The sequence below is a fragment of the Haliotis rufescens genome, unplaced genomic scaffold (genome assembly GCF_023055435.1).
Source record: "Haliotis rufescens isolate VD_foot unplaced genomic scaffold, xgHalRufe1.0.p SCAF_21, whole genome shotgun sequence".
Lineage (NCBI taxonomy): Eukaryota > Metazoa > Mollusca > Gastropoda > Lepetellida > Haliotidae > Haliotis > Haliotis rufescens.
The window spans coordinates 9,745,225-9,764,850 of NW_025963902.1; the positions used below are offsets into that span (position 1 = coordinate 9,745,225).

The 19,626-nt window shown below is 42.2% G+C and overlaps 1 protein-coding gene across 15 annotated transcripts in view; it reads left to right on the forward strand.

The window, feature by feature from the left end:
• The window catches only part of LOC124150815 (potassium voltage-gated channel protein egl-36-like), a 50,972-nt gene extending 40,787 nt beyond the window's left edge, over positions 1-10,185 (forward strand). Inside the window, exons 2-4 of one of the 15 annotated variants that reach the window (XR_007222593.1) lie at positions 4,227-5,162; positions 6,961-8,538; positions 9,582-10,185. Coding sequence is in view for 1 of the 15 variants with exons in the window: in XM_046522892.2 (XP_046378848.1) it covers positions 4,227-5,162 (936 nt within the window). In the remaining 14 variants the exon portion in view is untranslated. The other 14 variants (XR_007222596.1, XR_007222584.1, XR_007222586.1 and 11 more) reach the window with 14 other exon arrangements.
• Positions 10,186-19,626: the final 9,441 nt, after the last annotated feature.

Sequence of the window (19,626 nt, forward strand, 5' to 3'; positions counted from 1 at the left end):
CGTATTATTGCCTGTTAAGAAGAGTAACACTTTATTTGTGATAGTGCAGGACCAGGAAGATATCCATTCTCTGTTTTGTATATTTGTTAAAATTCTTGTTGGAACCTTTTATTGAGTATGTTCAAAAATATACCATGGATTCTTTGCTCTGTTGTACATATCTACTTACGTTAGTGAATGGTTCTCTTGTGTAAAATATATGTTAAATGTTATAGGAATAACTATGGCTAAGTATAGGTTAAGCCTACTCTATAATGAAACTTTAATTTAAATTGGCAAACTATTTGAAATTCGTACCATTAAAATACCAATATATGAAAGGTAATATTTATGTAATATTGATTATATTGGTGATGAATCCCAGGATATTGTTAAACGTAAATATTTCTATGGAGAGACAATTGTATACAACAAAATGCTATCTAGAAAAAACAAAACATGTTTGTATTCCAAGACCTTTTTAAGTGTTCCAAACTGTCAGTGTTAAAAATATGTTACATCTTCCGATACTCCCCCATCACACATTGTATAAACTACCGTCTCAAAGAACATGGGAGTCGCAGTTTCACAGAACCATTTCCAATTATATACTTTCTTTCATTAAATCATACATATTTCTACGGTATTAAGTCATATATAACGCTTGAAGCATTTCGTACAAACTCACCCAATGGGTACCTGCACGCCAAACAGACCGCCTCCGTGGTCTAGTGGTAGAGCGTCTGCCCGGAGAGCGGAAGGTCCGGGGTCGATCCCCGACCGCGTCATACAAAAAGACGTTAAAAGATGGTACTTGTTGTTACCCTGTCTGGCGCTTGGCATTAAGGGGCTAAAACAAGGACTGGTCGGCTCGGAGTCAGTTTACTGTGTCTGAGTGGGGTATTCATGTTAAACTGCGGCATGGTTTCTCAGTGAGCTAGCACTATAAATCGGCATCAGTCCGGACTAGTACAAGCAGCCACACAAAACACACACAAGTACATGCACGTCGCTATATAAGTGCAATAATCTTGGACGCGACGTTAAACCCCATTTGACCTCACCTCACCTCACCTGCACGCCAAACTAGTTTTGACATGACAAACATTTATAAAAAATACTGCACGCAGCACAGACTAATTGTTTTCATGTGTCTTAGGGTTCAACTTATATGATTGCTACGCAGCAAAAGTAAATAATTCGGGTTAGGGTTAGGGTTAGGGTTAGGGTTAGGGTTAGGGTTAGGATTATATATAGCCAAAAAACGCCCGGGATTTTCATATGACGATAGCTAATATGTCATGGCTGGTAGGTATAACAACACATAACCTTCCACTTGTGGGTGTCCATGAACTTGTTTTGAATAGTATGTTATGCATATGTAAGAAATAAACGACGAGTGGGATTTGTTTATCGTACAACCAAACACTGTAGGGATAGTAACTCATTCATTTTTCTTTGCGATTCAACGCGAAGCTATCTTATATCATCATTGTAGGATTGACCGGAAGGGGCGGTCGGGTAGCGTAGTGGTTAAAGCGTTCGCTCGTCACGCCGAAGACCCGGGTTCGATTCCCGACATGGGTGCAATGTGTAAAGCCCATTTCTGGTGTCTCCCGCTGTGATATTGCTGTATGACATCCGGATACTCCATTGTGCCACCTAGCGTGAATGGTTCAACCACCAATGCAATCCCTTACCAACTGGTGATAATCAGATATAAGTGTCCACATCGGTATGTGGTCGTTTGTACATTTCACAAAAAGGAATTACATGGATTAATAATACCATCGAATAACATTCTTCAAAGCTGACGACCGCCTCCGTGGTCTATTGGTAGAGCGTTCGCCCGAAGAGCGGAAGGTCCGGGGTTCGATCCCCGACCGCGTCATACCAAAAGACGTTAAAAGATGGTACTTGTTGTTACCCTGTCTGGCTCTCGGCATTAAGGGGCTAAAACAAGGACTGGTCGGCTCGGAGTCAGTATACTGTGTCTGAGTGGGGTATTCATGTTAAACTGCAGCATGGTATCTCAGTGAGCTAGCACTATAAATCGGCATCAGTCCGGACTAGTGCAAGCAGCCACACAAACACACACACGTACATGCACGTCGCTATATAAGTGCAATAATCTTGGACGCGACGTTAAACCCCATTTCACCTCACCTTCAAAGCTGATGAGTGAGTTGGTTAACACCTGGTGTCATCCATATTAGATCATAAACACATTATATAGTCAGCATTGTGCAATGCAAATGATTACGGTAATATTTGTGTCGCATTTGTATAATATGTGTCCAAATAGATAATAGCATTTCCTAACATATTTGTAGAGAATCAAAGTATCTGGCTTGACATGATGTGGTACAGGAAGTACCTCCTTTTTCTAAATGGCAAACTGTTGCTTAATATACAATATCCCGATCCGGTTAAACCTGTTAAATGCAGAATATATCCTGCTCCTGTCAAACCATGACACTATGCACAATACTACTTTAATATAAAAATAATTACTTTTCTACAGTAAAACATCGGTACATCGAAGAACATAGTGTTTGATTGTTTGTGTGTTGTTTAACGCAGCACTCAGCAATATTCCAGATATATGGTGGCGGTCTTTAAATAATCGAGTCTGGACCAGACAGTCCAGAAATTGACATCATGAGCATCGATCCATGCAATTGGGATGCGTTGACATGCATCAACCAAGTCAGCGAGCCTGATCACCCGATCCCGTTAGTCGCTTCTTACGACAAGCATAGTCGCCTTCTACGGTAAGCATGGGTTGCTGAAGAACTATTCTACCCCGGATCATCACGGGTCCGAAGAACATAATGAGTGGTAACATAAGCTGAATGAGTTGGAGTTGACGGGGCTCATTAAACTATACTCTGCTTCTATAATAAATCTCTGAACAGCATAATATTTCTCTGAAGGGTAAAATGATCGTTGGTAATAAATTTCCGATTCTCAATGCAGACTGTATGGTTATCATTTTCATTGTTGTGAAAATACAACATGACGTCATTCATTGTTCATGACGTCACAAATTGATTACATGACGTCATCTGAATAATAGGCTGCCTTATTTGTTTATTTGGAGGGTTGACACTTCATACGTTTTTTCTTCATTTTCTCTCTTAAAATGCCAATTAGGAGAGACACATACTGTGTTTTCAATGTAGAGGTAGAGAACCTCTAGATTGAACCCCGCTAAATTGAATTTGTAACTGAACGCGCAGTCTGCCATGATTAAATGCAACGTGAACTCTTTGGTGTTTGCAAATATACTGAGTGAAGCGGCATGGGTTGAGTCCAGTGTTTTGAATGGGTTGTCGATCTGAATTACGGAAGCAGCGACATCAGTCGTTATGGCGCTGTAAATACTCAAAAAGTTTTATTGTTGCTCGAAAATATGACAGGCATTGAAAGCATATAAGCTCGGCAACTTCGTCAGCCATTATGAGGTGGGCACGCCTAAAGAAATCTGAACAAGCTTTGCAAGCTTTCGTTCTACACCGCGCGTCACAATTATGACGTCATATCGCTAATTGTGACGCAAAAGATATGACGTCACAGTCGTATATACAGAAGAGCCAAATTCCAAGCTCTCTGTTGTCCCCAAAACTTAAAATAAATTCTCTTTAAAGATTTCTACCGTGTTTTCTGCACGAAAGCTATTGCCACACATGTTTTGAATAGTGAAGTAACCGCAACTTTGCATTTTGTAACCTGTAATTGTAAATATAATTATTTACATATGCCTTCCGACAATGACCATCTGTTTCAATCAGAAGGGGTTTATTATGATTTAATAGCCTCTTATTGGTCAATCAGAATCGAGTAATTTCCAAATTCATGGTAGAATGAGTAATAAATAAATCTACTCGAAACACGGAACTACGGAATATCTGTCCCTCATTAATGAATGCTGTTAGTCACTTCGGATTAACACAGTTCCGGATTAAAAATGCTTGTGCAAGATAATCCAAAAGTCCTAGTAGATCGTTGATTATTCTCTAAATGTGACCATACCCGTGCTCGTGTGTTTTACCGTAGTGTTTAACGCTTGATACCTGCATCACTTCGGGCTTTCCTCCCATATGAAGCTGACACGCCGTGATGTAACTGGAATACAGTTCAAAGCGGCCTTAAACTTAACTCACTCACTCTAAATGTAGCCTTTTCCCATGTTAACTTTCAGAACATATTCCAGCTCATGTAAAACCGTAATTTCTCTGTTCCAGATCTGGAGCACCTTCTACATGTTCCTTGTGTTCATCTCAGTGAGCCTTTTCTGCGCGCAGTCACACCCTACGTTCCGAGTGGCCAGGGCCGACGTCAGCCACACCATGCGCAACATCACCAACCCCAAGATCCGCATGTACCACGAGACCAACATGCGCCCTGAGTTGTACTGGCTTGATGTGGCCTGTGTGGTCGTGTTCACTGTGGAGATTCTTCTCTATCTCCTCTGTGTCCCGGACAAAGGCAGGTTCTACAAGAGCTTCACGAACGTCATCAATTTCATCCTTGTCTTGGTTGCATGGGCTGCATTTGCAATGGAGATGACGATGGGGGATGAGCTTCTTGACGGGAAGGGCGTCACCTATTGGACATACGGGACGCTGAAGCTTCTTCTCGTTCTCAGGATACTCCGGTTCTTTCGCCTGTCACAGCGGTACTCGTCCCTCAATGTCATCGTGCTTGCCATGAAGGCAAGTCTTAACGAGCTAATTCTGATGGTGATGTCGTTTTTCCTGACGGCCACCATCTACGGCTGCGTCATCTACGTCGTGGAGATACACAGCAACTCCTTCCACGACATCCCAGTTTCAATATGGTGGGCTATTGTTACCATGACGACCGTTGGATACGGTGACTTTTACCCCTTGTCTGGGCTTGGGCGCACCATAGGGACGTTCTGTGCTATATGTGGTCTGGTTGTGTTGTCAATGCCCATTGCTATTATTGCCGCCAATTTCAACAACTTTCAGTCTCGGAACGAGGAACGACAGCAACGTCGACGGGGAAACCAAAACACCCCCCTGAAGAAGATAGGATGGATGGCAAACGTCCCTATAATCCACCAGTACACGTCCAATCCAATGGACCCGAACTCTCTCTCAACAAAGGCCAAGATTAAAATGATTACAACGAAACCGCAGAATCGGAACAATTAAGTAAGTCTTGGATCCGACCGACAAACACAACACCCTACTTTGATGTCTGACGCAATTCTTTATTTGGACTTGTATCAAATGTTCCCGCATGTATTCAGGTGAACAACTGACTTGCTTTTGCATGCGCTTGACGAAAGCCACTGGTGGGGCAAGATACGCTCACAAATTCACGAATACATGCTATCATCACTATTTGATATTTATTCATAAACACATGCTCATAATATAAATAAGAATAGGATAATGGACTGTTACAGATGTCTCGATCTTATGACTATGGAGACCGCCTCCGTGGTCTAGTGGTAGAGCGTCCGCCCGGAGAGCGGAAGTCCGGGGTTCGATCCCCGGCCGCGTCATACCAAAAGACGTTAAAAGATGGTACTTGTTGTTACCCTGTCGGGCGCTCGGCATTGAGGGGCTAAAACAAGGACTGTTCGGCTCGGAGTCAGTATACTGTGTCTGAGTTGGGTATTCATGTTAAACTGCAGCATGGTATCTCAGTGAGCTAGCACTATAAATCGGCATCAGTCCGGACTAGTACAAGCAGCCACACAAACGCACATACGACTCCTGCTCAGAGGTTGTTTGATCGAGGTTAAAGCATTCAAGGCCTCACTAAAACTTTTATGGTGGACATGTGGAGGCCATTTCCTAATGGACAAAAATGATGTCCGTTGCAATTACATATTTTGACTTGTACCATACGTTCTCGTGTTGTTTAGGTGAACAATTGACTTGCCGTTGCATGGGTTTTCTGACAGGTGACACCGGTGCGACAGGATGCGCTCACCTTTTCGCGAACACCCGATGTCTTCACTATTTGATATTGATTCATAGACACATAAAGTGGGAATCGGACAATGGACTATTAGAGATCTAATGATTATGGACTGCGTTTTGACGCTTTCATTGACGTGCTCATGTGGATAGATATCATCTGCATGGTCTTTCAGGCTTGCCAGGGTCTCAGGTTCGCTCTCGGGTCTTACACTAGTATTACACGTCATATCATTCCTGGTGTGATGAGTAGACACGTGCCAGTGCGTTTAACTGCATCCCGTTCTATTATTCATAATCTCAAACACTAGTAGCAAGTAAGGTAGAAGTTCACTCGGTATATATGTTTATAAACTTTGTGCATGCAGCGCTATCTTAGTGGGCCAGCACTATTATACTGAGACACCATGCCGCTTGGATACCCCACCTAGACACAGTATACTGACTCCGAGCCGACAGTCCTTGTTTTAGGCTCTTAATGCCGAGCACCAGGCACGGTAACAACAAGTACCATCTTTTGACGTCTTTATGTATGATGCGGCAGGGGATCGAACCCGCGACCACAAATTTTGGTTCGTTATAACCGTAGTTCGTTATAAGCATATATACAACAAATGGCCGGGACTAAAAAATAAGTTCGTTATATCGGTCAGCTCGTATAAACGTGTTCGTTATAGCCGTAGTTTACTATAATTTAATTTTTAAATGATATTCCTCTGATAGCGGTTGACGGCAGATACGAGTGGGGAAGGATATGGTAATCATTTCACAAACGATATTTGATCGTGATTCATAAACTCATGCTTATGAAATAATCGGAATCGTACAATGGACAAGATTTCTTATGATTATGGATTATGTCGCTTTTATCGTAAAACAAACACAACGCATAGTTTTATATTTTCGCTAAACCTTGGTTGCAGATCCAGCTGCATGGTCAATGTTCATTTGAATAGACGATTAAGTCGCGTTCTAAAATCTCGAAATCATTTTTGTATGTTGAAAATGTCTAACATTTCAGTATGGGGTGCAGTGGACGGCTAGTGGATCGTTTGCAATTTGCACCAGAATTTGAAATGACTTCTGGCTACTGTGGTCTTTCTGATCGACCATCACATTTATGGATACAGTGGAGAATACAGTCTGCCGTAGGATACCCAACAGCAAAGGTTTCAAAGACATTTTCAGCAATGACTCGGCTGTCGCACGCAGTGTCGTGTCCACATTCGGTTTTTAATATGTTTGGCAGCTGCAAACGTCATCCGGCGACTTGAATCGCCTTCAGCAAGTACAACGAACTTTTGATAGTTGATAATAGACACGTTAACGTTATTGTACGTTGGAATATACAAGTTCAACTGCTGTCATGTGTGTGGAAACTGGTACTGTGTAAATAATGACATATTCTGACAAGTGTTTGTTGGAGGGAGAATCTCTCATGTTGATGCAATTGTCAGTATCCCTGCTGTGATATTGTTTGGCTATTTCCGCTTGTCATTCAAACATTGAAGTGATATGTATTTCTATATATCTTGATATTTGTTGAGCATTTTCTGATGTAGTTTGGACACCCTTCTGTATGATTGTAGATTGCAGATTGCGATAACAACAGTAATAATAATAATAATAATAATAATAATAATAAAAATAATAATAATTAGTAATGACGATACTAATAATTCACGTTTATCATTTTAATCTTTACTTTCTAGCATGTATATTGCATTGCGCTTACAACACATTGCGCGTGCTCTCACCGAGTACAGTTTATCCGTCACATGTACATAACATCTATCCGTCTGAAAGATATATCCGCCGAAACTGATTCAATCACAATTTTACTCTTGGAATTCCTTATTTGTGTTGTAAACCTGGATATATATGTCAGGTATCGGGTATATTAAGGTTATAGGTCAGATATCGGGTATATCAAGGTTATGTCAGGTATCGGGTATATTAAGGTTATATGTCAGATCTCGGGTTTATCCAGGTTATATGTCAGATATCGGGTATATCCAGGTTATATGTCAGGTATCGGGTATATCCAGGTTATATGTCAGATATCGGGTATATCAAGGTTATATGTAAGGTATCGGGTATATCCAGGTTATATGTCAGGTATCGTGTACATCCAGGTTATATGTCAGATATCGGGTATATCAAAGTTATATGTCAGATATCGGGTATATCAAGGTTATATGTAAGTTGTCGGGTATATCCAGGTTAAATGTAAGTTGTCGGGTATATCCAGGTTATATGTCAGATATCAGGTATATCCAGGTTATATGTAAGTTGTCGGGTATATCCAGGTTATATGTCAGGTAGCAGGCATATCCAGGTTATATGTCAGGTATCGGGTATATCAAGGTTATATGTCAGGTATTGGGTATATCAAGGTTATATGTCAGGTATCGGGTATATCAAGGTTATATGTCAGGTATCGGGTATATCCAGGTTAAATGTAAGTTGTCGGGTATATCCAGGTTATATGTCAGGTATCGGGTATATCCAGGTTATATGTCAGGTAGCAGGCATATCCAGGTTATATGTCAGGTATCGGGTATATCCAGGTTATATGTCAGGTATTGGGTATATCCAGGTTATATGTCAGGTATCGGGTATATCCAGGTTATATGTCAGGTATTGGGTATATCCAGGTTATATGTCAGGTATTGGGTATATCAAGGTTATATGTCAGGTATCGGGTATATCCAGGTTATATGTCAGATATTGGGTATATCCAGGTTATATGTCAGGTATCGGGGATATCCAGGTTATATGTCAGATATCGGGTATATCCAGGTTATATGTCAGATATCGGGTATATCAAGGTTATATGTAAGGTATCGGGTATATCCAGGTTATATGTCAGGTATCGGGTAGATCCAGGTTATATGTCAGGTAGCAGGCATGTTCAGGTTATATGTCAGGTATCGTGTATATCCAGGTTATATGTCAGGTATCGGGTATATCTAGGTTATATGTCAGGAAATCGGGTATATCAAGGTTATGTCAGGTAGCAGGCATATCCAGGTTATATATCAGGTATCGGGTATATCCAGGTTATATGTCAGGTATCGGGTATATCAAGGTTATATGTCAGGTAGCAGGTACATCCAGGTTATATGTCAGGTATCGGGTATATCCAGGTTATATGTCAGGTATTGGGTATATCAAGGTTATATGTCAGGTATCAGGTACATACAGGTTATATATCAGGTATCGGGTATATCCAGGTTATATGTCAGGTATTGGGTATACCAAGGTTATATGTCAGGTAGCAGGTAGATCCAGGTTATATGTCAGGTATCGGGTATATCCAGGTTATATGTCAGGTATCAGATATAACCAGGTTATATATGTCAGGTATCAGGTATATCCAGGTTGTATGTCAGATATCGGGTATATCAAGGTTATATGTCAGATATCGGGTATATCAAGGTTATATGTCAGGCATCAGGTATATCCAGGTTATATGTCAGGTATCGGGGGTCCAGGTTGTATGTCAGATATCGGGTATATCCAGGCTATATGTCAGGTATCGGGTATATCAAGGTTTTATGTCAGATATCGGGTATATCCAGGTTATATGTCAGGTGTCGGACATATCCAGGTTATATGTAAGTTGTCGGGTATATCCAGGTTATATGTCAGGTATCAGATATATCCAGATTATATGTCAGGTAGCAGGTACATACAGATTATGTGTCAGGTATCAGATATTTCCAGGTTATATGTCAGGTAGCAGATATATCCAGGTTATATATGTTAAGTATCGGGTATATCCAGGTTATATGTCAGGTATCGGGTATATCCAGGTGGTATTCCAGGTATATACATCGAACACAACGAATACAATGAAAGCACATTTCAACTATCCTCATATCGGAGTTATACAGTACTTAACCAAATCATACCACAACTATAGGCGATGGCCTTACATGTCCAGTGTATTAATACTGAACGCTGTTAGAAGATGTTCTGCAAGTGTAGATGAAAGTGGGTCAATGTGACACAAAAGCACTATATTTTCCGCACACTACGCGCGTCATATACAGCATTGGCTTGCTGCGTGTTAACCAGTTATGACACACAAATAACACGTTAAAACGTTGTTGTCCTTTTAAGATGTATTTTTGAATAAACAATCTGAAACACTAACAACTGGATTTTTTGTCTGGATGTTTAGTAACAGAGAGGAGGGCCTGCACTAGTGAATATTGGAGTGAGTGAGTGAGTTGGGTTTAACGCCGCTTTTAACAGTATTCCAGTTATATCATGGCGTGACAGCTTAATGTGGGAGGAAAGCCAGAAGTGATGCAGGTCTCGGACGTTTACCGCTTCGGTGAAACCCACGAGCACGGGTATGGTGCTGACAAACCTTGAAACATAATCGTGGCGAACCGGGATTCGAACCCACAATCATAGGTTTCTGGCGTGTCCAAGGGACGCAACTCTGTAAAGCGAATCGAGGCGCCTTAGACAACTGGGCCACCCGTGCCCCCTGTTGAATATTGGAGGCCCTTAGTGGTATGTTTAAGTAATCCCCAAGAAGAGGAGAAACTGAATACTCCCAAGGGAGCTGAGAATGTCATTCGAGTGAACACTGATCTATTGACAGGGGTAATACTTGCGTTAGAGCTTTGAACATGCACTACTGTATAAACTCTGTCATTATAATTATTATATTCATCTACAGATTAATTTTTTTAAAAATGCAGCAAAGAGGGTTTGGGTGATCCTGGCACAGTCAGGCTGGTTAGGCTCATCATCACCTCAGGGCCCTCGTCCCCTCTACACGTAGCCCAGACAGTAAAACAGTGTAGTGCATCAAGTACGTCACAATAATATCTTCTTAAGACACTGCAAGAGAAGAACATATGTCACTACTTCCAGTAGAGAGAAGATTCACCGACATGTCAAGTAAAATTGTCACACAGCTATAGGCAAGCACATTCCCAAACAATGCATATACAGTAAACTACGGTTATAACTAACACGTTTATAACGAACTGACGGATATAACGTACTACTTTTTTGGTCCCGACTATTTGCTGTAGTTATGCTTTATATATGCTTATAACGAACTACGGTTAAAACGAACTAAAATAAGTAGTCCCTTTGAGTTCGTTATAACCGTACTTTACTGTACACGTTGCTCTGTCGTGATGAGGATCAACTTTCCTGCTACACAGAACTTCCATCAACTACATCATGGAATTGTAAGTCTACCGTCTTGGTGTGCTGGCTTCTGATTGGCTTTTACAGTTCAAGGGCAGGCATAATCGAATTAAGTCCATGACGCATTTTAGGTCAGCTGTCCAAACCCACATTAATGGGGTGACAAATGTCCTGATGTACAGTATTCCTGTAGTGAGTGAGTGCGTATGGTTATACGCCGCTTTAAGCAATATTCCAGCAATATCACGGCTAGGGACACCAGAAATGGGCTTCACACATTGTACCCATGTCGGGAATCAAACCCGGTTCTTCGGCGTGACGAGCGAACGCTTTAACCACTAGGCTACCGACCGCCCCTTATTCGTATAGATAACCGCATGGGGGGGGGGGGGGGGGGGGGGGGGGGGGGGGGGGGGGGGGGGGGGGGGGGGGGGGGGGGGTGTTAGAGCTGAAGGAGTCGTTGTCGGCACAGATAGGTATCCAAGGTACGTTTCATTATACAGAAATAAAGATACAGAAAACAGATATTTGTTTTTAAACCAATGAGCTAGAATATAGAAAATAGCATAAAATCAAAACCTTGCAAGAACGTAATTTTTGTGGCAGACAGTTTCTTTTTTTGTTTGCAACAATCTGAAGCCTTATTATTATTTTAAAGAGCTTTCTGGAACAATTTATTTGTTTTCGATAAAATCAAATCAAATGATATTATGATGAACGATCACCGGCGTTGGGGCTTGACACGATACCAAAATCGTCACGGCTATAACCATTGCCCACCCGATCCATTGAGGTATCTCTTACGACCAGCATAGGTTGCTTGCGAACAGTCTTAGCCATCAAACCGTAAACATTCTGAATTCTGTATCTTGCAAGTTTTCTGAAGATCAACGAACATATTCTAAAGGACTACACGGTTTCCTAAAGGAATAATTAAGTGAGAAAATGAGAAAATATATTGACGTATTGTATTTACTCATTCAAGAGTTGTACACTGATGTTTTCTTTCTTCAAGGAAATGTGAAAATAAAGAAAATAATGAATATACACACATCTTACAGTCAGTCACAATCATCTCATGAGCACTTACATCTATTGGTACGGCATATGACGACTGCATAATAAAGCATTGATAAAGCATTGATAAAGCATTGTCTAGCCCAAATTGGCGAATGTGTGACTGCTTCTCCAAGTGAGATGCGTTTGTCATTGTTGATGTCAACAAGAGGTTTCTGAGGGCAATTGTCAATTGTTTTCTGGAGTAAGTACAATTTAGGATACCCTTTTTTAAAGCAATAGTGTACTTATCATTGTTATGTCTGGAGTATACACTAGAATGACGCGTGGAGCAATACAATTTAACATACACGATCTGCGTTTGGGAGACTCTTAGATGGTATTATTGATTGAAAGTAAAAGGACTTTTCTCTGCTTCTGCAGAGATGTGAATTGTTACTAAGAATAATACATTGCAGGATGCATTGTCTATCCAAGCCAGCAACCAATCTGTTTGGATCAATGTGCCCACTGAAGTGATTAAGTATATGGAAAAGAATATGTTTCTGTTTTTTCAAGGCTGTGTCATTTTTTCTGCGACTCTTGGATCAGTTCAGTGCTTGGTATTGAATGAATGCCTTTGAGTCTAGAAAGAATTGTAAGGACATATTTCGATTATTTGTAAGAGTCATGCGGTGGTAGGGCATACGACGCGGGTCACGGACCCTTGCGACTTTGTTTCCATGACAACCGACACAGATAAAGAAGGTGGGCGTCTCAGACAGAATCTCTGAGGAATATGTCTTCCAGACCATTCCTGTATATCTTTAGCAACCCATGCTTGTCTTAATAGACGACTATGCTTGTCGTAAGGGGCGACTAACGGGATCGGGTGGTCAGGCCCGCTGACATAGTTTATGCATGACATCGTATCAAAATTGTGTAGCTAGATCTCTGGATTGTCTTGTCCAGACTCGATTATTTACCGACCGCCGCCATATAGCTGCAATATTTCAGCGTTAAGCAACAAACAAACAAAAACCCATTGCGTTTTTCCCTGTAGTCAATATGTCGGAATAATATCTAAAACGTTTTTGTATACAAGTATCTTTTGAACACATTATAATAAAAACTTTCAAATTTCTAACTTTGTTAAAGACGAACGAAAATAAACCACAGATGAACAATTAACGAGCAAAAACTATGCATCCTCGAGCGTGTTCACTGTATGACCACAAGTTGCATTTGCATTTTCGGAAAGGGACGAGGTTGGCCGATTGTGTTTGTACAAATACACAAACAGTTCAACCTCAAAATTCCGGACCCCGTTTGTTTGGATCCTTGGAGACCGCCTCCGTGGTCTAGTGGTAGAGCGTCCGCCCGGAGAGCGGAAGGTCCGGGGTTTGACCGCGTCATACCAAAAGACGTTAAAAGATGGTACTTGTTGTTACCCTGTCTAGCGCTCGGCATTGAGGGGCTAAAACAAGGACTGGTCGGCTCGGAGTCAGTATACTGTGTCTGAGTCGGGTATTCATGTTAAACTGCAGCATGGTATCTCAGTGGGCTAGCACTATAAATCGGCATCAGTCCGGACTAGTACAAGCAGCCACACAAACACACACGTACATGCAAGTCGCTATATAAGTGCAATTATATTGGACGCGACGTTAAACCCCATTTCACCTCACCTTGGATCCTCGGAAATATGACAATCCCGACGATTCCAATAGAACTTATAACATGGTCTCACTGTACATGAACAAGGAGCTTATTTACAACGTCGATTGATGTACGTCACGATCGAGCATAAATTCCGTACATTTCCGTTAAACTCCCCCAAATAATCTTTTTAATAAGAGCTGTTCATAAACGTTTAGTTTTGTTCAACCATGGAAGTTGGAGAAGAATCTTCGTGAAATAGTGAAATTTGAAACTATTTAATATTTTATATATTTTTGTCAGTAGATCTACTTTAATATTTTTACACCTTCATCCTTCGTACTGTCGTCTGAAAATAAAAAAATAATTATTTAACTGCAAAACAAAATAAAACAAAAACATGCACACTCATGCGTTAACATTTTCAGGTAAATCAATTTAAAAACAGTCTATCCGGATACAATTCTTTTTGCACTGACTTACGTACGTATGTTTAAATTTACAGCTTCTCTCACGTTCAGAAAAATCAAATTCCAGATTATTCGGTTCGACTATATACAAATATTATCTAAGTTTCGCAAGAACAAATACGTTGAATAAACAATTGCGGAAAGATGAATTTCCCACACATGATGTAGCTTAATTATTCATGGGATTAGCTGAGCAAACTGTATTGTGATAAAAGCCTGCGCTAACTATGGGAACTTAGAAGGGACATTGTCGCATCGTCGCATTGTCGCAGCGTCGCAGTGTCGCCCTTAAAAACAAGCAAAGAGGCCAACATTAACCAAAGCGCGACGCATTGTCGCATTGTCGCGTTTTGAATAATATTTCTTAGTTTACCAAAGGGCGACAATGCGACATTATCAATATGTCAATGCTACATTATCAGTATGTCGCAATGTCGCGTTGTCGCATTGTCGCGCTTTTGTTAATTTTAGCACATTTTGCTTGTTTTTGTAAGCGCGACAATGTCCCTTCTAGGATTCCATAGTTAACAGTGATAATAGACGTAGTAGATAAGCCTTAAGTGTTCCTCGTCACTTGAGGCAAATGGTAGTATCACAGAGGCATGACTGAGATAACGTTTGCAACTTCCTAATGGAATGACTGAGAACATGTGACGAACTGCGAGATAGTGATACTAGAGGTAATATGTTCCACTTGAAGTACAACTGTCACTTTTAAAACTGTTCATGGGTAATGCTGAACAAAGGAGGGGTTAAATTAATAGAGAGTTAATCATTAACACAGAAGAACTGTAGACAACTATATGAAATCAGTGATAGTGTTTAGCGCATTAACGCACCAGCCTAGCATGGTTCCCTGGGTATGCTGCGCTGGCGCTTCACAGTGTTCCAGGATAGACAGTGTTCCGGTATAGACAGTGTTCCGGAATAGACAGTGTTCCAGTATAGACAGTATTCCGGAATAGACAGTGTAACAGTATAGAAAGTGTTCCGGCATAGACAGTGTTCCAGTATAGACAGTGTTCCAGTATAGACAGTATTCCGGAATAGACAGTGTAACAGTATAGACAGTGTTCCGGTATAGACAGTGTTCCGGAATAGACAGTGTTCCAGTATAGACAGTATTCCGGAATAGACAGTGTTCCGGTATAGACAGTGTTCCGGTATAGACAGTGTTCCAGTATAGACAGTGTTCCAGTATAGACAGTATTCCGGAATAGGCAGTGTAACAGTATAGACAGTGTTCCAGTGTAGCGCCAGCGCAGCATACCCAAGGAACCAGTCTGTGCACCAGCACCGCCCATTCCATTAACAGCTAATCAGGATAAGGTAGGGGCCTTTCTGGTGTATGAAATTGTATGGTTAGTCAATTAAATGCCATGGAATCACATGCGTAATTATTTACAATAATTTGTTTGTTTCTTTGTTGTTTATCGCCTCAATCAGCAATATTCCAGCTATATGACGGCGGTCTATAAATAATCGAGTCTGAACCAGATAATCCCGTGATTGACATCATGAGCATCGATCCACGCCATTGGGATACGATGACATGCTTCAACCAAGTCAGCGAGTCTGACCACCCGATCCTGTTAGTCGCCATGTAACATTGCGCCATGTACTCTGCAGCGTCGGCTCTGCTCCTAAATAGATAATTTTCTACTCGTGACCAACTCGTGTTATTCCGGGACAAGCAAAATAGCGACTCGTGCCTCTCTCGTGGCCCTTTTTGCGACCGGGTTCTGTCTTGGGGCAAACGGGCATACCTAAAACAATTGTCAACTCCTTGCGTGATGGTTCACATATATTTCCCCATATATTAAATATATTTCAGATGCAAGTTACAGCACAGCGGGACATGCGGAATTATACAGTATGATTGAACACATTTAACTGTGTCTTGGGTATATTTTAAGATGCAAGACATATATAAAAAGACATTATTTTTTAGGGATTCTTTGACGAAGAACTTGAAAGCATACGCGCATTCTGATTGGTTTGTCGTATTTTCGCACATAACATTCATCGATAGGGGTATGAGTCTTCTTGCAGGTTACGACAAGGGGCGAGTGGTGACGAATGGTGTCGAGCTCGCGAACAAGTACGTTTGAAATAGAGGGATCATATGGACTCTGGATTTGTAGAAGTCAAGTATCGTGGCTTTGTTAAAAGCATCACTAATAATAGATACCTTTTGACGAAGCATCACCACAGCATTCCGCTTGAACTTACGACCTTGGACGTCGTGTTGCAAATGAGAATAGCCCCTTGGGCCAAGTGAGGTGAGGTGAAATTGGGTTTAACGTCGCGTCCAAGATTATTGCACTTATATAGCGACGTGCATGCACGTGTGTGTGTGTGTGTGTGGCTGCTTGTACTAAACCGGACTGATTCCGATTTATAGTGCTAGCCCACTGAGATACCATGCCGCAGTTTAACATGAATACCCCACTCAGACACAGTAAACTGACTCCGAGCCGACAAGTCTATGCTTTAACCCCTTAATGCCGAGCGCCAGACAGGGTAACAACAAGTACCATCTTTTAACGTCTTTTGGTATGACGCGGCCGGGGATCGAACCCCGAACCTTCCGCTCTCCGGGCGGACGCTCTACCACTAGACCACGGAGGCGGCCTTTGGACCAAGTGAACAGTCGTCGAAACAGTCATTGTAATAAAACACCGTATCAATATGCGTTGCATTATTAAGCTTCTTGAACCCCAAATAGCGAGTTAATGTTCGTGAAATATTAATGAGGCCGTGTAGATAAAACAAACATTAATAATTCGTCCTTGCATTACTTTGATTCTCCTCAGATAAATTCAGAGAACAGATATGAGCTTGGTATGGAACGATGGACAGACGGTTAACCTCCACCTTATCGCTGCTTTATGGGCCGCCACAATGGTCTGGTGGTTTGAGACCGCCTGCGTGTTCTAGTGGTAGAGCGTCCTTCCGGACAGAGAAAGGTCCGAGGTTCGATCTCCGGCCGTGTTATACCAAAATACGTTTAAAGATGGTATTTGTTGTTACCCTGTCTGGCGATAACATTACTGATCGGATCGATGTTAGTATACTCTGTCTTAGTGGGGTATCCATGTTACACTGCGGTGCGGCTGGCTCTATAAAGTCGATATTCCGGACTAATACAAGCAGCCATACAGACCCTTGAGTGCACGTCGCTTTCAGTGCAATAATCAACGCGACGCTAAACCCTATTTTACCCCCCCCCCCCCCCCCTGCCCCCCACCCCCACCCCCACCCCCCACCCCCCACCCCCCCCGAGGATGGAGCTTCTGCTCTGAGAGCGAAAGATCTGTGGTTCCATCTCCGGCCGCGGCATACCAAAAGACATACCAAAAAGGGTTATTGTTGTTTCCATTCCTGGCGCTCGGCATTAAAGGAATAAAACAAGGACTGGTCGGCTTGAAGTCAGTACATTGAGTCTGAGCGGGGTATCAATCGATATATCAATCGTGTTGGTATAACAGCTAAGAAAACATTGATACATCCAGATCAAGCATTCTTCAGACAGCATCGTCAGCAATACCTGCAAGTTCCAAACGGAAGCTGAGAGAGCCATTCATTCATCAAAGCCAATCGTCTTAGAACCGGTAGCATCCATCCCCGACAACGACCCCAGGTACAGATCCCAGCAGTCATTTCAGCGCGCCATCGACTACAGCAGACAGAGCAAATAGTCACTGGCGTCAGTAGCAGTGGATAAAACTCCTCTCCTCTCCTGAAATGACCCACTGCAGGTCCACAACAGATGTCAGAATGAGGAGAGTCCCATACGGATGCTTGTCCTGTAGAGAGAGATGAATTGGGTGGTCCAAGCATTAGTAATGGGTAACACTACCTTAACATAGCCACGACTGTCGTATCGATGCGATCGGGATGTGAAGCTTGGCCACAAATTGTTGTTTTGGCGGTGCTCAGATCGTTCGTGTTCGTCGTTAAATGGACCAAGTACCAAGACCCCGCATTGTGTCATAGTTTGCTTCACACCAACAATACGTATGTCAGCAAGGTACTAACCCCACCCCCACCCCACAACAAGTCCACCTCTCCAAATCTCTCTCTCTCTCTCTCTCTCTCACACACACACACACAGACACACACAGACACACACACACACACACTGCCACACACTGCACACACACACACATACACACACTGCACACACACACACACACACACACACACACACACACACACACACACACACACACACACACACACACACACACACTGTACACACACACAGCACACACACACTGCACACACACACACACACACACTGCACACACACACACACACACACACACTGCACACACACACACACACACTGCACACACACACACACTGCACACACACACACACACTGCACACACACAGCACACACACACACACTGCACACACACACACACACTGCACACACACACACACACACACACACACTGCACACACACACACACTGCACACACACACACACTGCACACACACACTTGCCACACACACACATGCACACACACACACACACACACACACACACACACACACACACACACACACACACACACACACACACACACACACACACACTGCCACACACACTGCACACACACACACACACACACACACACACACACACACACACACACACACACACACACACACACTGGAAGACTCGTTTGACAGCATCCTTCTCAGCTCCATCCTCTCCGTCTCATAACATCAGCAAACTTCGACACATTCTGGACTTGTGGTGCAAAGACTTCAACCCCCTATTCTTTAACGTTTTATCATCCTTACTAGCAAAACTGCAAAGATCCCAAACACAACAGCTAGGGTTGTCACTCGTACTCGCCTCACAGACCACATATCACCCGTCCCCGAAACCCCCCACTGGCTTGCGGTCAAACAACTGATACAATTTAAACATTCTGTTTCTTGTCCATAAATCTACGACAAAACCTGCCCTTACTTTCTTTACTTGAGACATCTGATCAGTCAATATAAACCTAGTCTTTCTCCTTTCTATGACCCCAGCACCTTCTGACACCACCAAATAGCAAAATTGCAAATTTCAACATCAATAGGTGCATGCTGTATGTATGAGCAGCAGTCGATAGTGCCAACATGTGTTGTGGCAAATTTGTGCAAACAATGTTGATTAACGAGAGATTCGTCTATCACAATTAAATGGTGTGGCAAGGTTTTTGATGGAGGTTGAGGTCTGGTGTTTCGTTTTGTACGTTTCTCCCTCGAGAATACTCATACAAGTCTAACTAGGACACTGTCTATAGTGGGAAATTGTCTATACTGGAACACTGTATATTCCGGAACACTGTCTATACTGGAACACTGTCTATACT